This window comes from Jaculus jaculus, chromosome 12, assembly GCF_020740685.1.
Source record: "Jaculus jaculus isolate mJacJac1 chromosome 12, mJacJac1.mat.Y.cur, whole genome shotgun sequence".
In the NCBI taxonomy this organism is placed as follows: domain Eukaryota; kingdom Metazoa; phylum Chordata; class Mammalia; order Rodentia; family Dipodidae; genus Jaculus; species Jaculus jaculus.
In genome coordinates, this window is record NC_059113.1 from 104612443 (window position 1) to 104630316 (window position 17874).

Here is a 17874-nt window from a genome sequence, read left to right on the forward strand (position 1 = left end):
CCACTTTTTAGAAATAGGTTTCTCATATTCAAATCAGGGAGACAGGGATATGCAACCTAAGCAAATGCTACTTTTAGAGCCTACAAGTAAGGGCATTAACCTCGCAAATTCTTCCCGTCAGTGTGCTAACAATTTGTTCTGGAACTATATGACCAAGTCACAAAATAAGGGTGACGAAGTGCAGTTAAGAGACAATGCAGTTTATGGAAACATTCTTTGTGTTTGCCTGCTTGTCTGTTCTTTGGTCAGATAAGAATCCCCGCTCCATGAGGGGCTCCCGTGAGGCAGTCACCTGGGGTGCATCTCGACCCACGCCAGCCTGAATCATAGGGTGTGTGTGTGTGTGTGTGTGTGTGTTGTTGTTGTTGTTGTTGTTGTTGTTGTTTAGAATCTATCTTCTCTAGCTCAGTTTCTTTCCAACAGTGTGACTTGGATCAGGTCAGGCATCTGTCAGTCTTCATATACGTATTTGTAGACTGTGGTAGAAACAAGATATTTAGGGTAATTAGAGCCTGTGTGTTCTCAAAAACTTTTCCTCACTGCCCAGCTTCATTTGTGCCGTGTGTGTGCGTGTGTGTGTGTGTGTGTGTAGAAGGATATCAGGACTTTGAGAGGAGGGAATGGAGAGAGGGAGGGAAGGGGGAGAGAGAAGGAGAGCTGCCTTATAGCTCTAAGATTGCAGACAGAAATAGCACAACCACCGTGAGCTGTGCGCAACTCAGAAACCAAGACCACGTTTTATCCCCTTTCATTAACCAGTTGCTCAGAAAGAAGCTGGGGAAGAAGAAATGACATCTGGTCCTGCCGTCGTCTTCTCCATCCTCGTTATTGGAAAATATTGTGAGTATGCTCAGCATCTAATTCTGTGCAGAATAGTGGTGTGTGAAATCATCACAAATACAAAACGTTCTTTGCTTACATGTACGTCTTTAAGCTAAAAGGGCATTTTCTGACACAATTGAAATCTTAATTCAGAATTGTTTTTCTGAGCATATTTCTGACATTTGTACTAAAGACTGGAATGTATTGCTATAGTCAAAAGTTAAGTAAAACTATGCCTTTATAAACCTGTGCTTCCCAAGAGCCAAGTGGTGTGGTTGATGTTAGAAGTAATGTTTGAATATTAAAAACTAATAGTACTTAAGGAAATCCTAGGCAAGGAATATGTCTGTGGAACTGTCCTGGGAAATCTTTGAATTTGTTCTGTGGAGTTTTAACACATTGTCATCCTCTGTGATTTGACGCAGAAATCCAGCCATATAAGTCTTGTTTAGCCAGGGTTATTCCTTGAAAGAAAACCAAGGAAAAGCACGAAGCAAACCATCAATCCACGAGAAAATAAAATATCCATTGTACTTTTACTGTAATGACAAATTCTGCCTGCTTTATGTATGTCACTATTTATTTTTCAAAAAAAAAATCTTGTTTTAAACTGAAGGGAGAAAATTATGCATAAGCCCCATTTGAATGATCTGGTGGGGTGCAAAGACAATGCTGTTGTTAGACAGTACCCAGTGAGAGAGCTGAGGCTGAGCCAAGTGTGGAAGTTTCTGAGAACCTTTAATACCTTAGGGTTCTGTGGATGTAAATATCAACAGATTTAGAGGTCACAAACATGTGATGTTCTGCTATTTCTTCAATGCTCTCAATAGCTTTGTTTGTAATAGTATATATTCTTTTAAGGACTGTCTGAAGGTAACTTTCAGTTACTAAATCTCTTAATTCTGGTAGCATGTACTAAGGTGATTCTTTTTTCATCTTCTCCTTCCATCTTCCAGTCTGCATGGTAGCCCAACCCCTCTGCTTGGTTAGAGGTAGAAAGAAATTACGACAGAAGAAGCTACTTAGAGTCACTGAGAAATAGTCTAGCTATTTTTCACAATAAAAAAATAAAATAGTTTTCTTTTCTCACATCTAATGTTGATTACATTCTAATATCTTAACTGCAGGGGGGAAAAATCCCTCAAATTGCAAATCGCCACCAAAGATTGGATCTTTCTAATTATAACCCAAGTGCTAAAGGTCTCAGGGCATTTGACATTTGCAGCAACAGACGCTGGAAATTAATGACCAATTTTCCCATCCCTGATTTCATTTCAATGACATGACCAGATTGAATGCGTCAGTGAAATTCCTCTTTAGTCATTCTAGCATGGAGAACTCACAGGTGTATGCCAGGTGGTCAGGGCAGATTGAAAAGCAATTTTGGCCATTGACTATTGAGGTACTAAAAGCATTCAGGATAGGAAAAAAAAAAACAAACAAACTCCATGTATTGCTTTGTTTAATACATTATTTTCATTAACAAGAAATAAAATAAAATAAACAGTGGTAAGAATAAGAAGAGGCTGTCCAAATCCTGCTCATGTAAAATTTAAAATAAAAAAAATTAAAACAAAAAACATGAGTAGTTGAGAACTCCAAATTTGCATCATTCCAAGTCTTCCACTTGGGATGCGGGACACACAGATGTGAGCCAAGAAGACTCCTGGCATTAAATGGGAGTTAGTGTGGGGGACCCACAACAGGAACCCTAACATAACAGCCCATAGCAATCGCCCTGATTACAGCCTCTCGCTCGGCTTCTATCTGAGGGTTTCCTGTTCACAGCGCAAATGTCACCGCGGGAGCGCAGTGTCCCTGTGCCGCTGCCCGGGGCTGCGCCCACGGTGCTGCGCCCTGGCCCTGGCCTGGTTTTCTTAGGCATGGTCGTGTTGTTTGGGTTCGCTCTTCCATTATCTTGGAAAAGCAATGTGAAATCACCGAAGGCCATCCCATGTACTAAGTCTATGATTTTTAGGCCATTAACTCTTTGAGCCTTAGTTCGTAAAGTGGAAATTAAGGACTGGAGAGATGGCTTAGTGGTTAAGCGCTTGTCTGTGAAACTGAAGGACCCCGGTTCGAGGCTCGATTCCGCAGGAACCACGTAAGCCAGATGCACAAGGGGGCGCATGCATCTGGAGTTCGTTTGCAGTGGCTAGAGGCCCTGGCACACCCATTCTCTCTCTCTCTCTCTCTCTCTCTCAATCTCTCCCTCCCTCCCTCCCTCTTTCTCTGTCTGTCGCTATCAAATAAATTAAATAAATAAACAAAATGAAAATGAAATCCAATCTTTTACCATATCTACCTCCCAGAGTCCTTGTCGTTGGCATTACCTCTTCAGATCTCCACAGTAATTATTAGGCAGCCATAATTTAGCAAGACCCAGGACCAGCTTGCGCCTTGCCACAAGATTTGGGCTGATAGACCCCAAGATGTGAGTCCATGCCCTTCCTTGACGGTGACTTTCAGAGATGGCACGAATAATTCAGCCTGAGAAACGCTGAAGCCCTTTGTAGATGAAAACACTGGCTAGTCATTTCTAACCAAAAGGGCCTACGGAATGCCCATGCTTTGGCCGTAGGAATAAAGGATGGCTACCGCAGCACCCTGCTCGGGCGGGAGCCAGGAGAGAACTCAGCTCGCTGGTCCGGCGTTGCCACCCACTGAGCCACATGCAAAAGCCAACGTGGGCCTGGCGATGCCCGAGGGCTTGGGCACACTGGTGGGCCAGCTGAGCACATGAATGGAGTGGAGAACAATGAGAGACCCCCCCCAAGCTCTGCTCAGATGAGGTAGAAGGCAAGAATGGACACCTGAAAGTTGTCCTCCCTGCCCGCAAGTGTGTCCATGCACACACGCACACACACACCCTCCCCCCCCGCAAGTGTGTCCATGCACACGCACGCACACACCAGAAACGAGGTTTAATCTAAAGAAGAGAAGGTGCACACAGAGCATGACATTGGAGCTCAGAAAAGATTGCCCTTTAGTCCTGAGAATTTTCATTTTCGAAAAAATTCCTCTGCCCACAGTCAAGATAACTGTATTATAGCAATGTTAAACTCCAGTTTACATGCTGGCATAATTAGGTAAGATTTTGCCATGAGTGGAGGGTAGATAAAGGGCATATGGAACTCCACTGTAACATTTTATCCAACTTCTTGTGAGTCTATATCTAAAAATTATAGTTTAAGCAAGGCATGGTGGCACACGCCTTTAATCCCAGCACTCAGAAAGCAGAGGTAGGAGAATTGCCATGAATTTGAGGCCACCCTGAGACAACATAGTGAATTCCAGGTCAGTGAGATCCTACCTCGAAAAACAAAAATAAATAAATAAATAAAAATTCTAGTTCATAATACAATCTCCAGAATTGTATCATAATCCCTAGAGCTGTATCATAAATCCTTACTTATTAAACAATATCATTATGAAAGGTCATCGCTTTACTTGACGCATTAGGGAGGCCGTAAACAAGAAGGAATATGAAGTAAAAGGAACTCAAGCAATAAGTTTGACCCACTGTAGAACGTCACCAGGACTGGCCCGCTGCTCAGGGCCAGCCACTCACAGACCCCCACAGACACTCAACAGACCACCTGCACTTTGTGTCGGCCCCACATGACAGGTATCACCTCTGAAAAATCCTCTCTTCTGGGCTGGAGAGATGGCTTAGCGGTTAAGCGCTTGCCTGTGAAGCCTAAGGACCCCGGTTTGAGGCTCGGTTCCCCAGGTCCCACGTTAGCCAGATGCACAAGGGGGCGCACGCGTCTGGAGTTCATTTGCAGAGGCTGGAAGCCCTGGCGCGCCCATTCTGTCTCTCTCCCTCTGTCTTTCTCTCTGTGTCTGTCACTCTCAAATAAATAAATAAATAAATAAAAATTTTTTAAAAAAATCCTCTCTTCTCCCATGCTTGAAGAAGGGAAAAACAGAGCCACTCCACAACAGCCCTTCAGCTGAATGAGCACATGGAAAATGGCCCACCCTGACATATGTATGTATGTCTAAAACATGGGAGAATGAATTTGCCCACATGCCAACCAGAGAAATATCTAATATTCCAACTTAACTTTTTTAAAGGTTGCTAAAAATTTTATGTTGTTCTTAACTCTGAATTTTGACTCATTTTTACATTTCAAGTAGACAGAAAAAAAAAATAAGCCTGGGCAAATATATTACCATTTGCATAAAGGAAAATACATCATTATGTGTGTGAACAAAATAGGTGCTCAAGCATAACTTCCCACATCAGAGCAAACTTGTGAAATGGGGCTTCTGGGAGCTGGGCATTCCACTTACGTTTAGTCTGTTGTATGAAAACCCAAGCATGGAAACCATTTGTGTCAAGGCTTATGGTGATGGGTGTGGTAGGCTTGATATTTTCCATTTACTGAGAGTTTTTCATGAACCAAGAATCATGCTAAATGCCGTACAAACATCTCATCTTTATAATTTATGAGATATTCCCACTTTCCACAGTAAAAAGAAAAAAAAAAACTAGAAATGAAAGATATTATAGCATTCTTGGAATCAACTTCCAAAAAGAGTTACAAAAGAGATTTGAGTCCAAGTCTTTAAAACACTATGCCAGTAAAAAAAAAAAAAGATTTACTTCTAATACTTGCTTTAAAATGTATTTACTTAAAGACAGGAGGGCACATCAGAGCCTCTTGTCTCTGCAAACAAACTCCAAACACGTGAGCCACTTTGTGCGTCTGGCATGACATGCGTCCTGGGGAATTGAACCTGGGCTGGCAGGCTCTGCAAGCAAATGCCGTTCACCACTGAGCCATCGCCCTAGCAGAAGTTCTATTACTTCCTAAAATGGCAATACTGTAGAATTAAAAGACATTTCACAGACGCCCTGATTTAGATCGTTTGCTTTCACTTAAGTTAGGTATTTTCTACTTTATAAATCAAGTCGTAAGGAAATAGGAAGTAGTCTTAAAGCCAGAAATCCAGGGTCCCCAACACCTGAGCTGAGGCCAGGCTGGTAGAAAGCACCCACACTTGGTATGTACAGACCTGTTCTCATGAGCCGGTGCAGTCTACTTTGTATACACCAACAACTGAGGAATCAGGGTACATACGTAAATAATTTGATGTATAGAAAACACTTTTGTTCCAACACGGGCTTCACATGGCGTTCGCTTGCAGCAGCAGGAGGCCCTGGAAGGCCGAGTCTCTCTTCTGTCTCTCTGTACGTACAAATAAATAAATACATATTTTTTATAAGGTGTCAATTGCTTAATAAAAATAATCTAAAGGTTCTAATTTAAAGGAAAATAAAATTCAAATTTTAAAAAGATGAAAAAGGGCTGGGTGTGGTGACACACACCTTTAATTCCAGGACTTGGGAGGCAGAGATAGGAGGATCACTGTGAGTTTAAGGTCACCCTGAGACTCCAGGTCAGCCTGGGTTGGCTAGAGGGAGACCCTACCTTGAAAAGAACCAAAAGAAAGAGAGATGGTAAATAGAGTTTTCTCCCTAAAAGTTCGCTTAGAGAACACAATTTGCCTAATTTGCAAGCACCCAAAACCAGTCCAAGCTAGATGCCCCTGCAGTTCCAATTTTAGTTATATCTTAGAGTATACTTTGAATGGTACTGATTACAAAGAGTGGTTCACGAAGCGGAGGAGAAAACTAGTTTATTGTATGGGCAGAATGTGCATGCAGATCAATACGGGGGGGGGGGGTCCCAGCTTCACAATTGGTTATTAGATGCTTTGTTTAGGAGAAGGGTGTGTTTATTTTGAAATTTTTGTTTATTATTCTTATTTATTTATATGAGAGTGACAGACAGAGAGAGAAAGAGGCAGAGAGAGAGAAAGAGAGAGAGAATGGGAGTGCCAGGGCCTCCAGCCATTGCAAACGAACTCCTGATGCGTGCGCCCCCTTGTGCATCTGGCTAACGTGGGTCCTGGGGAATCGAGCCTCGAACCGGGGTCCTTAGGCTTCACAGGCAGGCACTTTAACCGCTAAGCCATCTCTCCAGCCCAGGTATGTTTATTTTGAAAGCCAAGTAGTGTCCGGTGTGGGGAAACTACTCCTGTGCTTGGCTGCCTCACTTGCACTTGAGAAATTCTCCTCGCTGATCCTAAACCACAGGGTACCACCTCAACTCCCTAGTGTGCCCAGCTCAGGAATCAGCATCGGTGGGAGACAGTTGTCTGGCTGGACATGCTTTCAGCACCTTAACATACACATACACACCCACGCGCACATACATTTTGCAGTTATCTAGATTCATGGACACTTTGGGTTGATTTTTTTGTTCAGTACTGAGTAATATGGATGCAAGACACAGCTGTCACCTTGAAGAGAATAAAACATAGCTTATTCTGGAGCCAAAGATGAGAGCTCACGGGCCAGGAATGCAGATTGAGTTTACCCTAACTTCAGTGTTCCAACGTGTTAACAACTTCATGAAGCTGTTATGGTTTCGGAGTAGAAGGTCACAAACCAAGGTGCTTTGCACTGGTGGAAACATAAGGCAGGTGGGTTACAGCAAAGTGGGAAAACCTCTGCCCTAGGCTTCAGGTGTCGTCTGGTGACAGTGTTAGCCTGTGGGCTGGTGAAAGCTGGTAATCCGTTAGGACACTCCACAAAGGTTTGGCCTGATAAAGCAATGGTCACAAGGGTGTTACGGAAGAGACAGAGATAGGTAATAGTTATTAAGCAGCTAAAGGTGGCCCAAAGCTACCTACGTCTGAATCTGCAACATCCCATCTCGTCACAATTACAGGATTTCCTCCAGTTCCTTCAGCCTTGTTCAAAGTAGATACAGCCCTTTTCTGGAACTTTAGTTCCCAGTCGGTTGGTTCCAACGTCTGATCCTCACAGTGAAATGAAGCTATGACCTCAGGTCCTGATAGCTGCAGCAACTGAACCAGATAAGTCATACCTCGCAGGCTTGAAATTAAAATAGCACAGAATAAAAATGCAAAGCTTGATCTAAATGTATGTACCTGGGCCTCCTGAAAATCAAACCAAGCTTTTGTCAGCGTCTCAGAGCTCTCTACTCCCCCCGCCCCTTCTCTCCCGCGTGGCCATGCTGACTCTGGGACTGCCTCCTGTTGTGGCCATTTCCAGCCTCCTTTCCCCCAGTGCACACCCCTAAACATCACCCAACGCGGCTCCCTCACACGGCGGTTCTTCTCCTTCCCCTAGAAAGCCCGCTCCCTGGCCCTTACTCTTCCTTCGCTCTTGTTTTTGGCTATCCTGCTACAGTTGCACATACCTCTCTCTCTCTCTTTCTCTCATACATGCACTCTCTTTCTTTTCCTCTCTCCTTCTCTCTCTCCCTCATTACAAGTCTTAGAGTTAAGAAACTATCTTGGCCGGGCGTGGTGGCGCACGCTTTTAATCCCAGCACTCGGAAGGCAGAGGTAGGAGGATTGCAGTGAGTTCGAGGCCACCCTGAGACTACATAGTCAATTCCAAGTCAGCCTGTGCCAGAGTGAGTCCCTACCTCGAAAAACCAAAAAAAAAAAAGAAAAAAGAAAGAAAGAAACTATCTATCTTGATCCTCCATTGTGAACCTCAAAACCTAATAGCTGTGTTTTTTTTTTTTTAATCTAGGCCATAAATTCCAGATCTAAGTTAAGAATGGTGGCGGGCTCACCCAGAACCTCTAATCCTTCTCTTTCCCTTTCCGTCTTGTTTGCATTCTCGGTGGCCTGGGATGCTTCCCTGAAGCAAGCCAGAAATGTTTGACGCATTTTCAGTGGTCCAGAGAATTTGTCATTTTTGTTTTCCTAGTGGTGGTTGGTTTGATTTGTTGGGAATTGCAAACTGCCTCGTGGTTTACACATGTCTCTCCCTTCTCACACATTTCAAACTTAGACCAGAAGATGTCATCGGCCATGTGAACGTGAACGTCTCCTAATCTCCATTTAGCCTCCCTCCTGGTGTTAAAATAAGAGAACTGGCTAGCTTAGTTTTGTTAAATTTAGACTTTTATTTATGTCCTTTTGATTTTGGCCCCTCTCCCTGACCTTGGGAGCTAGCAGCATAATTAAATTCCTTAGAAAAGAGGTGGTTTTTCTTTGTTTATTTTTGTTTGTTTGTTTGGTTTTGGTTTTTTGAGGTAAGGTCCCACTCTAGCTTAGGCTGACCTGGAATTCACTATTTAGTCTCAGGGTGGCCTCGAACTCGATGATTGTCCTACCTTTGCCTCCCAAGTGCTGGGATTAAAGGCATGCACCTGGCTAAGAGGTTGCTTTTAATGTATTGAATTTCAACAACCATTCTTGATGCTGACTCTTCAACCGCTGTGCTGAGCTGAACTAATGTGGCAGATCATTTCTTGTCCACTGAGTCCATCTTAATGGGGGAGACCTGTGCAGCACCCCTGGGCATCTTTTCTCAAATTTCTATGCTAACATATGCAGCAGGTCCAAAACGAGGCACAATTTATTACAGCTACTAATGAGGAAGAGCTGCAAAAGGAATGGAAATAATCTCTTTCTTTCGCTTTGAGGGGTTCACAGAGACAGATGAAGTCAAACAGACACAAACTACACTTATTAAATTAAAACATTAACAGACCACAGATGGAGAGATGGTTCAGTGATTGAAAGCGCTTGCTTGCCAAACTTGACAGCCTGGGTTTGATTCTCCAATCCCCACATAAATCCAGATGCGCAAAGTTGTGCATGCGTCTGAAGCCCATTTGCAGTGGCAGGAGACCCTGGCACATCCAGTCTCTCTCTCTCTCTCTCTCTCTCTCTCTCTCTCTATCTATCTATCTATCTATCTCTCTATCTTCCTCCCTCTGTAGGGATGACTCCTCCGAGCATGCGAGGGAGCATTCACTCTTTCCTACTGCCCAGTGACCACACTAAACAATGCCACCTTCCTGTGTCTGCTCACAGCCGTCACTGGAGACCTTCTGAGATGAGAAGCTGGCCAAGGCCCACTCCACAACATCACTGCCGTCCTTCACACCAGGCACGGCACCATTCTCCCAAGTACCCACCCTTCCCTTGGGAAGAACAGTGTGGCAATAAAATAAGGACACTCTGGGGATGGATAGATGTGGTTAAGGCACTTGACTGTGAAACCTAAGGATCCAGGATCGATTCCTCAGTCTCCATATAAAGCCAAATGCACAAAGTGGCACACGCATCTGGAGTTCATTTGTAGTGGCAGGGGTTCTTGTGCCCACTCATTCTCTGTCCTTAAATAAATAAATAATTGGGGGTGGGGAGGGAGGGAATTACCATGGGATATATTTTATAATCATGGAAAATGTTAATAAAAATTAAAAAATAAAAAATAAAAAATAAAAAAATAAATAATTTTTAAAGACATTCAGATGGTTACTTTTAGTGGTTGAAGAGAAAAAATAAGAATAACTGTAAAAAATCATATTGGGACACGCCACAAAAATCAGAGAGCATTTGGTAAGGAGGAATTCTAAGCACAAGGCCATGACAATTTTAAGTATCGTTGTAATGGAAATCCAAGCGAAATATGAACCCTTCTGAGACTTTGCAAATGATAAATAAAGCGTAAGAGATTTTCCAGCACTGTCCAGTGGCTGGTGGTGACTGCTTGCTCACTGCCCGCTCATTGCCGGAAGACTTCCACAATAAAACCCAAATTGTCAAAAGTTACATAATGGTGTACATAGGTTCATTCACTTTATCAAATTTACCATGAAATTTCTTAAAATAACACAAAATGTGATCCATCTATTTGAACTCAGGCTCAAACATCCCAACATTAGATCCTCTTTGACATGTCATTTCACATTCTTCTACTCGGTTTGCCCAAACTGGTTCTCCTACCTTTTCTGTAATTTTTCTTTTCTTTATTTATTTTATTTTATTTTTTTTTGTATTGAATCCCTTTCCCTACTTTCTGAGTTAGTCATTTTTGCATACCTGTGACCAAAGAGAGAACTTAAAAGGAGGAATGCTGGGCTGGAGAGATGGCTTAGCGGTTAAGTGCTTGCCTGTGAAGCCTAAGGACCCTGGTTCGAGGCTTGATTCCCCAGGACCCATGTTAGCCAGATGCACAAGGGAGTGCACACATCTGGAATTCATTTGCAGTGGCTGGAAGCCCTGGCACGCCCATTCTCTCTCCCTCCCTCTCTCTCTCTCTCTCTCTCTCTCTCTCTCTCTCTGCCTCTTTCTCTGTCTGTAACTCTCAAATACATAAAAATAAACCAAAAAAAAAGGAGGAATGCTTTCTTGGGTTCACCATTTACAAATGGTTTGGTCGGTGGTCACGTAGTCCCGTGTGCTTGGACAGAACGTCATGGAGATGGAAATGTTTGTCAGGGTAGCTCCCTCAACTCCTTGCAAACAGCAAGCAGAAAGAGGGCGGATGGAAACCAGAAGGGGGATGACGGGAGACCAGTGCAAGCTCCTAAGGTACACCCCCATGACCTGCTTGCTCCAGCCCTGCCTCCAACGGCCCACAATCGCTCAGAAATAACAGCAAGAGCTGGGGACTGTGCCTTCAAAACGTGACTCTGGGAGAGGACATTTCATATTCAAACCATGAAAATCTTATCACATACTCCTTTTCCTTTGTTCTAACTACAAATGAAGCACCAAATTGTAGAACTCTTACTCTAAATGTTAAGAAAAAAAACCTCAAGTGACTGGGCTTATTTATTAACTTTTCTACATACATTCTTTCTTTTTAAGTATTTTATTAGTTATTCATTTATTTATTTGAGAGAGAGAGAAAGAGAGAATGGGTGCACTAGCGCCTCCAGCTGCTGCAAATGAACTGCAGATGTATGTGCCACCTTGTGTGTCTGGCTTACATGGGTCCTGGGGAATTGAACCATGGTCCTTGGCTTTGCAGGCAAGCGCCTTAACTGCTAAGCCATTTCCCCAGCCTCATAAATTCTTCTTGATGGGGTGCCCAGAGCAAGAGGACATGCAATAAATGATAAGAAGGAACAGGGAATAATCTTACGTAATAACCTCTTCCTCTTAGAACCAGAGCCATCACAGTGCTTCTAATTAGACCCTGCAGAACGCAGAATGCATTCACTTTCACATTTATTCTGGGGAAATCACCGCAAATTTTAATGGGTGTGTGTGTGTGTGTGTGTGTGTCTGTGTGTGTGTGTGCACACCCATGCACACATGCATGCGTGCCTTTTATTCTATGCACTTAGCTTCACAAAATGTGCCAGATCAAAGCTACTACATTTTGACTATTGGTATGAATTATTTACCTGGCTATAGTTGTACTTGCAGTGAGATACACTGCTGAAGTTCAGGCTAAATGACAGACACTTCTAAGTGCTGCCTGACTGAACCTGAGAGGTGATGTCTCCTCAGCTCTCCAGATAAGAGGCAGAGTTGCAGAGAGAATTATGAGCTTGTCCAAGTCACAGGCTCCTCAGAATGCCAAGACAGAACTCTGGTTTCTATGACTCCCAAATATGAGATTTTTATTTCACTCGTGATACAAACACTAAAATCAAGTTACGCATGAGCTCTCACTTTATAAAGCAAATTTTCCTATTGCCTTTTACTAATGAGCAACCTGGCCCAATAGTGAAAAAGAAGATCACTGCAGACACAGCTGTCGAGGACATGCAAGGCCCCGGGGACAGGGAAGAAAATGACTAGAGGCCCAGGGTCACTTAAGAGAAGGGCTAGGGCTAGAGAGATGGCTTAGTGGTTAAGGTGCTTGCCTGTGAAGCCAGAGGACCCAGGTTCAGTTCCCCAGTACCCGTGTAAGCCAGATGCACAAGGGGGCACATGCATCTGGACTTCATGTGCAGTGGTAGAGGCCCTGGCATGCCCATTCTCTGTCTGTCTCCTCTCTATCTCTCTCTGTGCTTTCAAATAAATAAACTAAAATTAAAAAGAGCAGGCTACAGTAATTCTGGGAGAAGCAGATCGGAAGTGGCTTTTGTTTGGACCTGGCACTCCTCGAGTATCCGGCCACTGTGTCTTTTTCTCATTCCCAAGAGTCTTTGGATCCACCCTGGGAACATCCTGGGAACCAGCCCATGACTTCCTTGCAGGCCACACGCTGTGACAGATATGTAATCAGAACTGGGGGTTGGGGGTTTTGCACAGAATCACATAAGGAGATTTATTCATTTAAAAGTAACCCTGGGCTGGAGAGATGGCTTAGTGGTTAAGCGCTTGCCTGTGAAGCCCAAAGACTCCGGTTCAAGGCTCAATTCCCCAGGACCCATGTTAGCCAGATGCACAAGGGGGCGCACGCGTCTGGAGTTCGTTTGCAGAGGCTGGAGGCCCTGGCGCGCCCATTCTCTCTCTCTCCCTCTATCTGTCTTTCTCTCTCTGTCTGTCGCTCTCAAATAAATAAATTAATTAATTAATTAATTTTTAAAAAAAAGTAGCCCTGGCAACTGAGGGGGGGAAATGGGTTGGAATGTGGGTATCAGAGAGGAACCCTTGAATTGTGACCATTGCATGCGAGTCCATGGAAAAGTAGCGGCTGTGAGTAAAGCCGCTCGGGCTGGTCTCCAGGATCTTAGCAGATCCCTAATGGATTTTCTCCCTGAAACACACTGAGAAGATACATAAAGTCTTTGGGGAAGTCCATATAAGGTTTTTGGTTAATTCTCTAATTATATCACAACTGGCTTTTTTTTTTTTTTTTTTGAAATGGCACTCCTCGAGTATCAAGTTACTGTATCCATTTCATTTATAAAAGTCTTTTGGATCCATCTTGGGTCTATTTTTAACACACTTCCTGTTTCTTACATGTTATTTTCTAACTGGCCATTTTCTTCAACTGTACAAAGCTTTTGGACCCAGCATACAAATAAGACAAGAGAGAAAACATGCCAGAAAGCATTGCCAACGATGGCTCAGATAATCATGAGCAATAGATTGACCGGAGGCTTCCGCATGATCATTTGAATAAAGTGGAATGTTCTCTCTGGAAGGGCAGTCTGCACTCTTTAATCAACAAAGAACTTTGCAATGCAAGACTGTTATTAAGAAAGTATCAGTGGGCTGGGGAAATGGCTTAGCAGTTAAGGCATTTGCCTGTGAAGCATAACTAAATAAATAAAAATAAAAAATTATTTAAAAGGCTTATTAAAAAAAGATATTCATGGGCTGAAGGGATGGCTTAGAGGTTAAGATGCTTGCCTGCAAAGCCAAAAGACCCAGGTTCAATTCCCCAGTACCCACATAAGCTAGATTCACAAGGTGGTGCATGTGCCTGGAGTTCATTTGCAGTGGCTGGAGGCCCTGGTGCACCCTGTCTCTTTCTCTCTCTCTCTCTCTCTCTATCTATCTATCTATCCATCTATCTATCTATCTTTATCTCTATCTCTCTGCCTCTTTCTTCCTGTCAAATAAATAAGTCAATAAAATATTTTTATAAGCCGGGCATGGTGGCGCACACCTTTAATCCCAGCACTTGGGAGGCAGAGGTAGGATAATCACCATGAGTTCGAGGCCACTCTGAGACTCCATAGTGAATCCCAGGTCAGCCTGGGCTAGAGTGAGACCCTACCTCAAAAAACCTATATATATATACCGTGAGAAAAAAAAAGATCTTCACTATTCTAAATGTTCCAGATGGAGGAACGATTATCCATTCTACCTGTGGTGATTGATATTGATTGTCAGCTTGGCAGGACCTAGGACCACCTGTGAGGGTCATCTGGATTAGGATAATGGAGTGGGAAGACCCACTTTAACCAGGAAGAGGCACCATCCTGCAAGCCAGGGCCCCAGATGAACAGGAGAGAGCAGGGTGAGACTGAGAGTGGCCAGCCAGCCCTCTGCTCCTGTACCGTGAGGGAATGTATCCCTGGACCTGTGAGCCCAAAGAAACTCTCTCCTTCCTTAAGCTGCTACTTTCCAGGCATTTGTTCACGGCAACGAGTAAAGTGTCCAATGCACATCCTTTCCTTCAGCTAAATTTTGTTAGCCGCGCAACACCTCACACCAGTGCAGGCATAGGAACTCAAGGGTGGATAGCATCAGAGAGATCATCCACCTATGGGAGTTTACATTCAGACGGAGATATTCAAATAGCAAAATACATAAATAAACTAACAAATACAATTTCTCAAATGGCATATGTGTTGTGAAAGGGGAAACACTGCAGAATGGTGACTGGCAAAGAATGTGGGCAAATTGAACTAGAATGATCCAACACAGTCTCTCTAAAAGACGGCTATGTAGGCAGATATCAGAAAATGAGGAATCCCCAGCCTTGTAGTGATCTGAAAGAGGAGCAATCCACATGTGTAGACAACTTGAATGGCTTGCTCTAAAACACTAGGTAAGACGGAACTCAGGTCCTAGAGAGGACGATGCTGAAGTAAGAGAGGTAGAAAGGAAGCAAGTCAGTGGATAGGAGTGGCCTATTCCTACAAAGTCAAAAGGTAAAAAGGCTGAATGTTACTCCAAAGTCAGTGGAGTCCAAGTAGAGCTTTTGAATGAGGACACTACACTTGCATGACCTTATTTTTTGGAGGCGCTTTCTGGGCGATGTATAGAGAGCATCCTAAGAAGAAGTCTAAGGAGGCAATGACTGCTGCTCAGACTTGACGGTGGCCCACCTCTGGCCAGAGCAGAGGTGAGATGCTGACACATTAAGGGCGTAGAAGATCGAAGACCTCCAATACTTGCTGGAGAACCACAGTGGACTTCGAGGTGACAGAGGGAGAGAAGTGGTTATGCCTAAAGCATGAGAGGATGCAAGATGATTTGAAAGGGTCGGAGGAAATCCAAAGGAATGTTCACTGTATAAGCTGCAGCTTCTATGCCTAATAACTCAGTTAAAGAGGCACATGCTCCCACTTGCCCATCACAGGTGCATAGCCAACCCATGTATTGATCTAGTGGTCTGGGTACAGATGGGAAGGACAGCAGGTGGTCACTCAGAGCAGGCCCACATGGCAATATCAATAACACGGTATGACTGAAGAGAGAAAAATAATCCTCCCTTGCTGCTTAACCCCGTGACCTGCATTAGCATCCACCTCCCATCACAAGCTTTACTTCTAATTTGAGGCGGCAGCGTCGACCAAGAAAGGAAGTCAGGCAGCCAGCAACAAACAGAGCCTACAGAGAGGGTGTGTGTTCATTAACGTGAGTGCTCACGAGTGTGCTTTGTCCATGGCTGTGACCAGGCAACTACAGAGCAGGGTCTTGAATGGATGTGAGTGCAACGGGAAGAAACACCTAGGAATCAGCTTCAGAGAACAGCCCATCTACTTGTCAGGGGAATGGGTTTATAAGCACTTGTGAAAGCGCAGGAAGAGGTAACGGGTCATAAGGGGGTTAGTTACTTCAAAGTAGTGGCAGTGAGTGGTATAGGGTTCGGGTCGTAGGGGGATTGGCTGTGTGAAGGCTGCTGGCTGATACCTCATTAGCATATAGGGACATTCAGGTCAAGTGGCAAGAGGTCGCAAGGCTCTGGGAAAGCAAAACCTAAGTCTTATCAGGACGTCAGGTGCCCAGGCTGGGGGAGGAGCAGCCTCACTCCTGATGGTCTGGAGGCGAGATCTAGGCTAGCTGCTACCTCCAGGGTCCGAGGGCCCCAGCCAGGCCTGACAGCTCAGGCCTGCTTAAACCTCCAGGGGCCTGGGGCCCAAGCCTATGCCTGACATATATACATATTTAGTTCCAATAGCATTATCCTGGATATGTACGTATGTCTATATCCGTTCCAATAGCATTGCCCTGTAAGTTAAGACCAGTGGACATGCAAAGCAGGGCGGGCAATGACTCAGATCAGCACTGTAACTTCAGAGAAAGGGTCTCCACATTCCTTAGTCTCAGCTCTCTGCACAAAATGACTTAGGAAGGAGGACCCAATCCCCAGGCCTAGAAGACATGTTCCAGAAACCCGCACAGAGCCCACAACAGCGCCCTGCAGCGGGCAAGCGGAGTCGGCAGCAGGCGCGGGCAGGGCCGGCGTCGGCGGCTCCTTTCCCAGGCAGCCCTGAGTTATGGTAATCCTCGTACAATTGCTAAGTGCAAGAAATTTAACACTAGTAAAATAATGCAACTTAATATAGAATCCATCTTCATATTTCATCAACTGTCCCAACCCTGCCTCACGTGTGGCATTCCGCAGCCACTGCAGTGACATCCTTTCCTCGGAAAACAATGAGGCTGTGAGAGCGGAAGGATTGCCACCCACCGTGGTGAAGAATAGGACTGTCTTCATTGTTGGCTTGCCTAGTCGAAGCACTTCTCGTCTACGTTCCAAGATGCAGCTCCTGAAAGCTCAAGACTGTATGGGGAACGCAGGGAAAGGCCGGTGGGCCTCCTCCCCAGTTACAGTGTTGCCTCAATTTTCCATTAAAAGTATAGTTGACAGGGGCCTGGAGAGATGGCTTAGCAGTTAAGGCGCCTGCCTGCAAAGCCAAAGGACCTTGGTTCAATTCCCCAGCACCCACGTTAGCCAGATGTACAGGTGGCTCATGCATCTGGAGTTCATTTGCAGTGACTTCAGCCCTGGTGTGCCCATTCTCTCTCTCTCTCTCTCTCTCTCTCTCCCTCCCCCTCTCTCTCCCTCTCTTTCTCACTTTGCCTCTTTCCCTCTCTCAAAAAAAAAATAAAATATTTTTTTTTAAAGCAGGGCATGGCGGTGCACGCCTTTAATCCCAGCACTCAGGAGGCAGAGGTAGGAGTTCAAGGCCACCCTGAGACGACATAGTGAATTCCAGGTCAGCCTGAGATAGAATGAGACCCTACCTCATAAAACCAAAAAAAGAAAGAAAAAGTATGGTTCCCAGGACTTGTGTTTGTTTTCACATGCCATTCATTGGGTCTTCTGATTGTTCTGAACCCATATTCAGCTGAAATCTTACACTGATCTCTTCTAACTTTCATTTTTTTAACTTTGTTTTATTTTGTTTGTTAGAGAGAGGGAGAGAAAGGCAGATAGAGAGAGTGGGTGCACCAGGGCCTTCAGCCACTGTAAACAAACTCCAGATGCATGTGCTCCCTTGTGCATCTCACTTATGTGGGTCCTGAAGAATCGAACCTGGGTCCTTTGGCTTTGCAGGCAAGTACCTTAACTGCTAAGCCATCTCCCAACCCTTTCCTAACTTTGAAAGTCTCATC

General features: G+C 44.4%; 1 protein-coding gene across 1 annotated transcript in view; it reads left to right on the forward strand.

Moving 5' to 3' along the window:
- The first annotated feature begins 206 nt into the window (after positions 1 to 206).
- The window catches only part of Rxfp1 (relaxin family peptide receptor 1), a 99462-nt gene continuing 81794 nt past the window's right edge, over positions 207 to 17874 (forward strand). Inside the window, exons 1-2 of the mRNA XM_045131103.1 lie at positions 207 to 331; positions 760 to 840. Of these exons, the coding sequence (XP_044987038.1) occupies positions 789 to 840 (52 nt within the window). The 5' untranslated portion in view covers positions 207 to 331; positions 760 to 788. The remainder of the gene's footprint in view (positions 332 to 759; positions 841 to 17874) is intronic.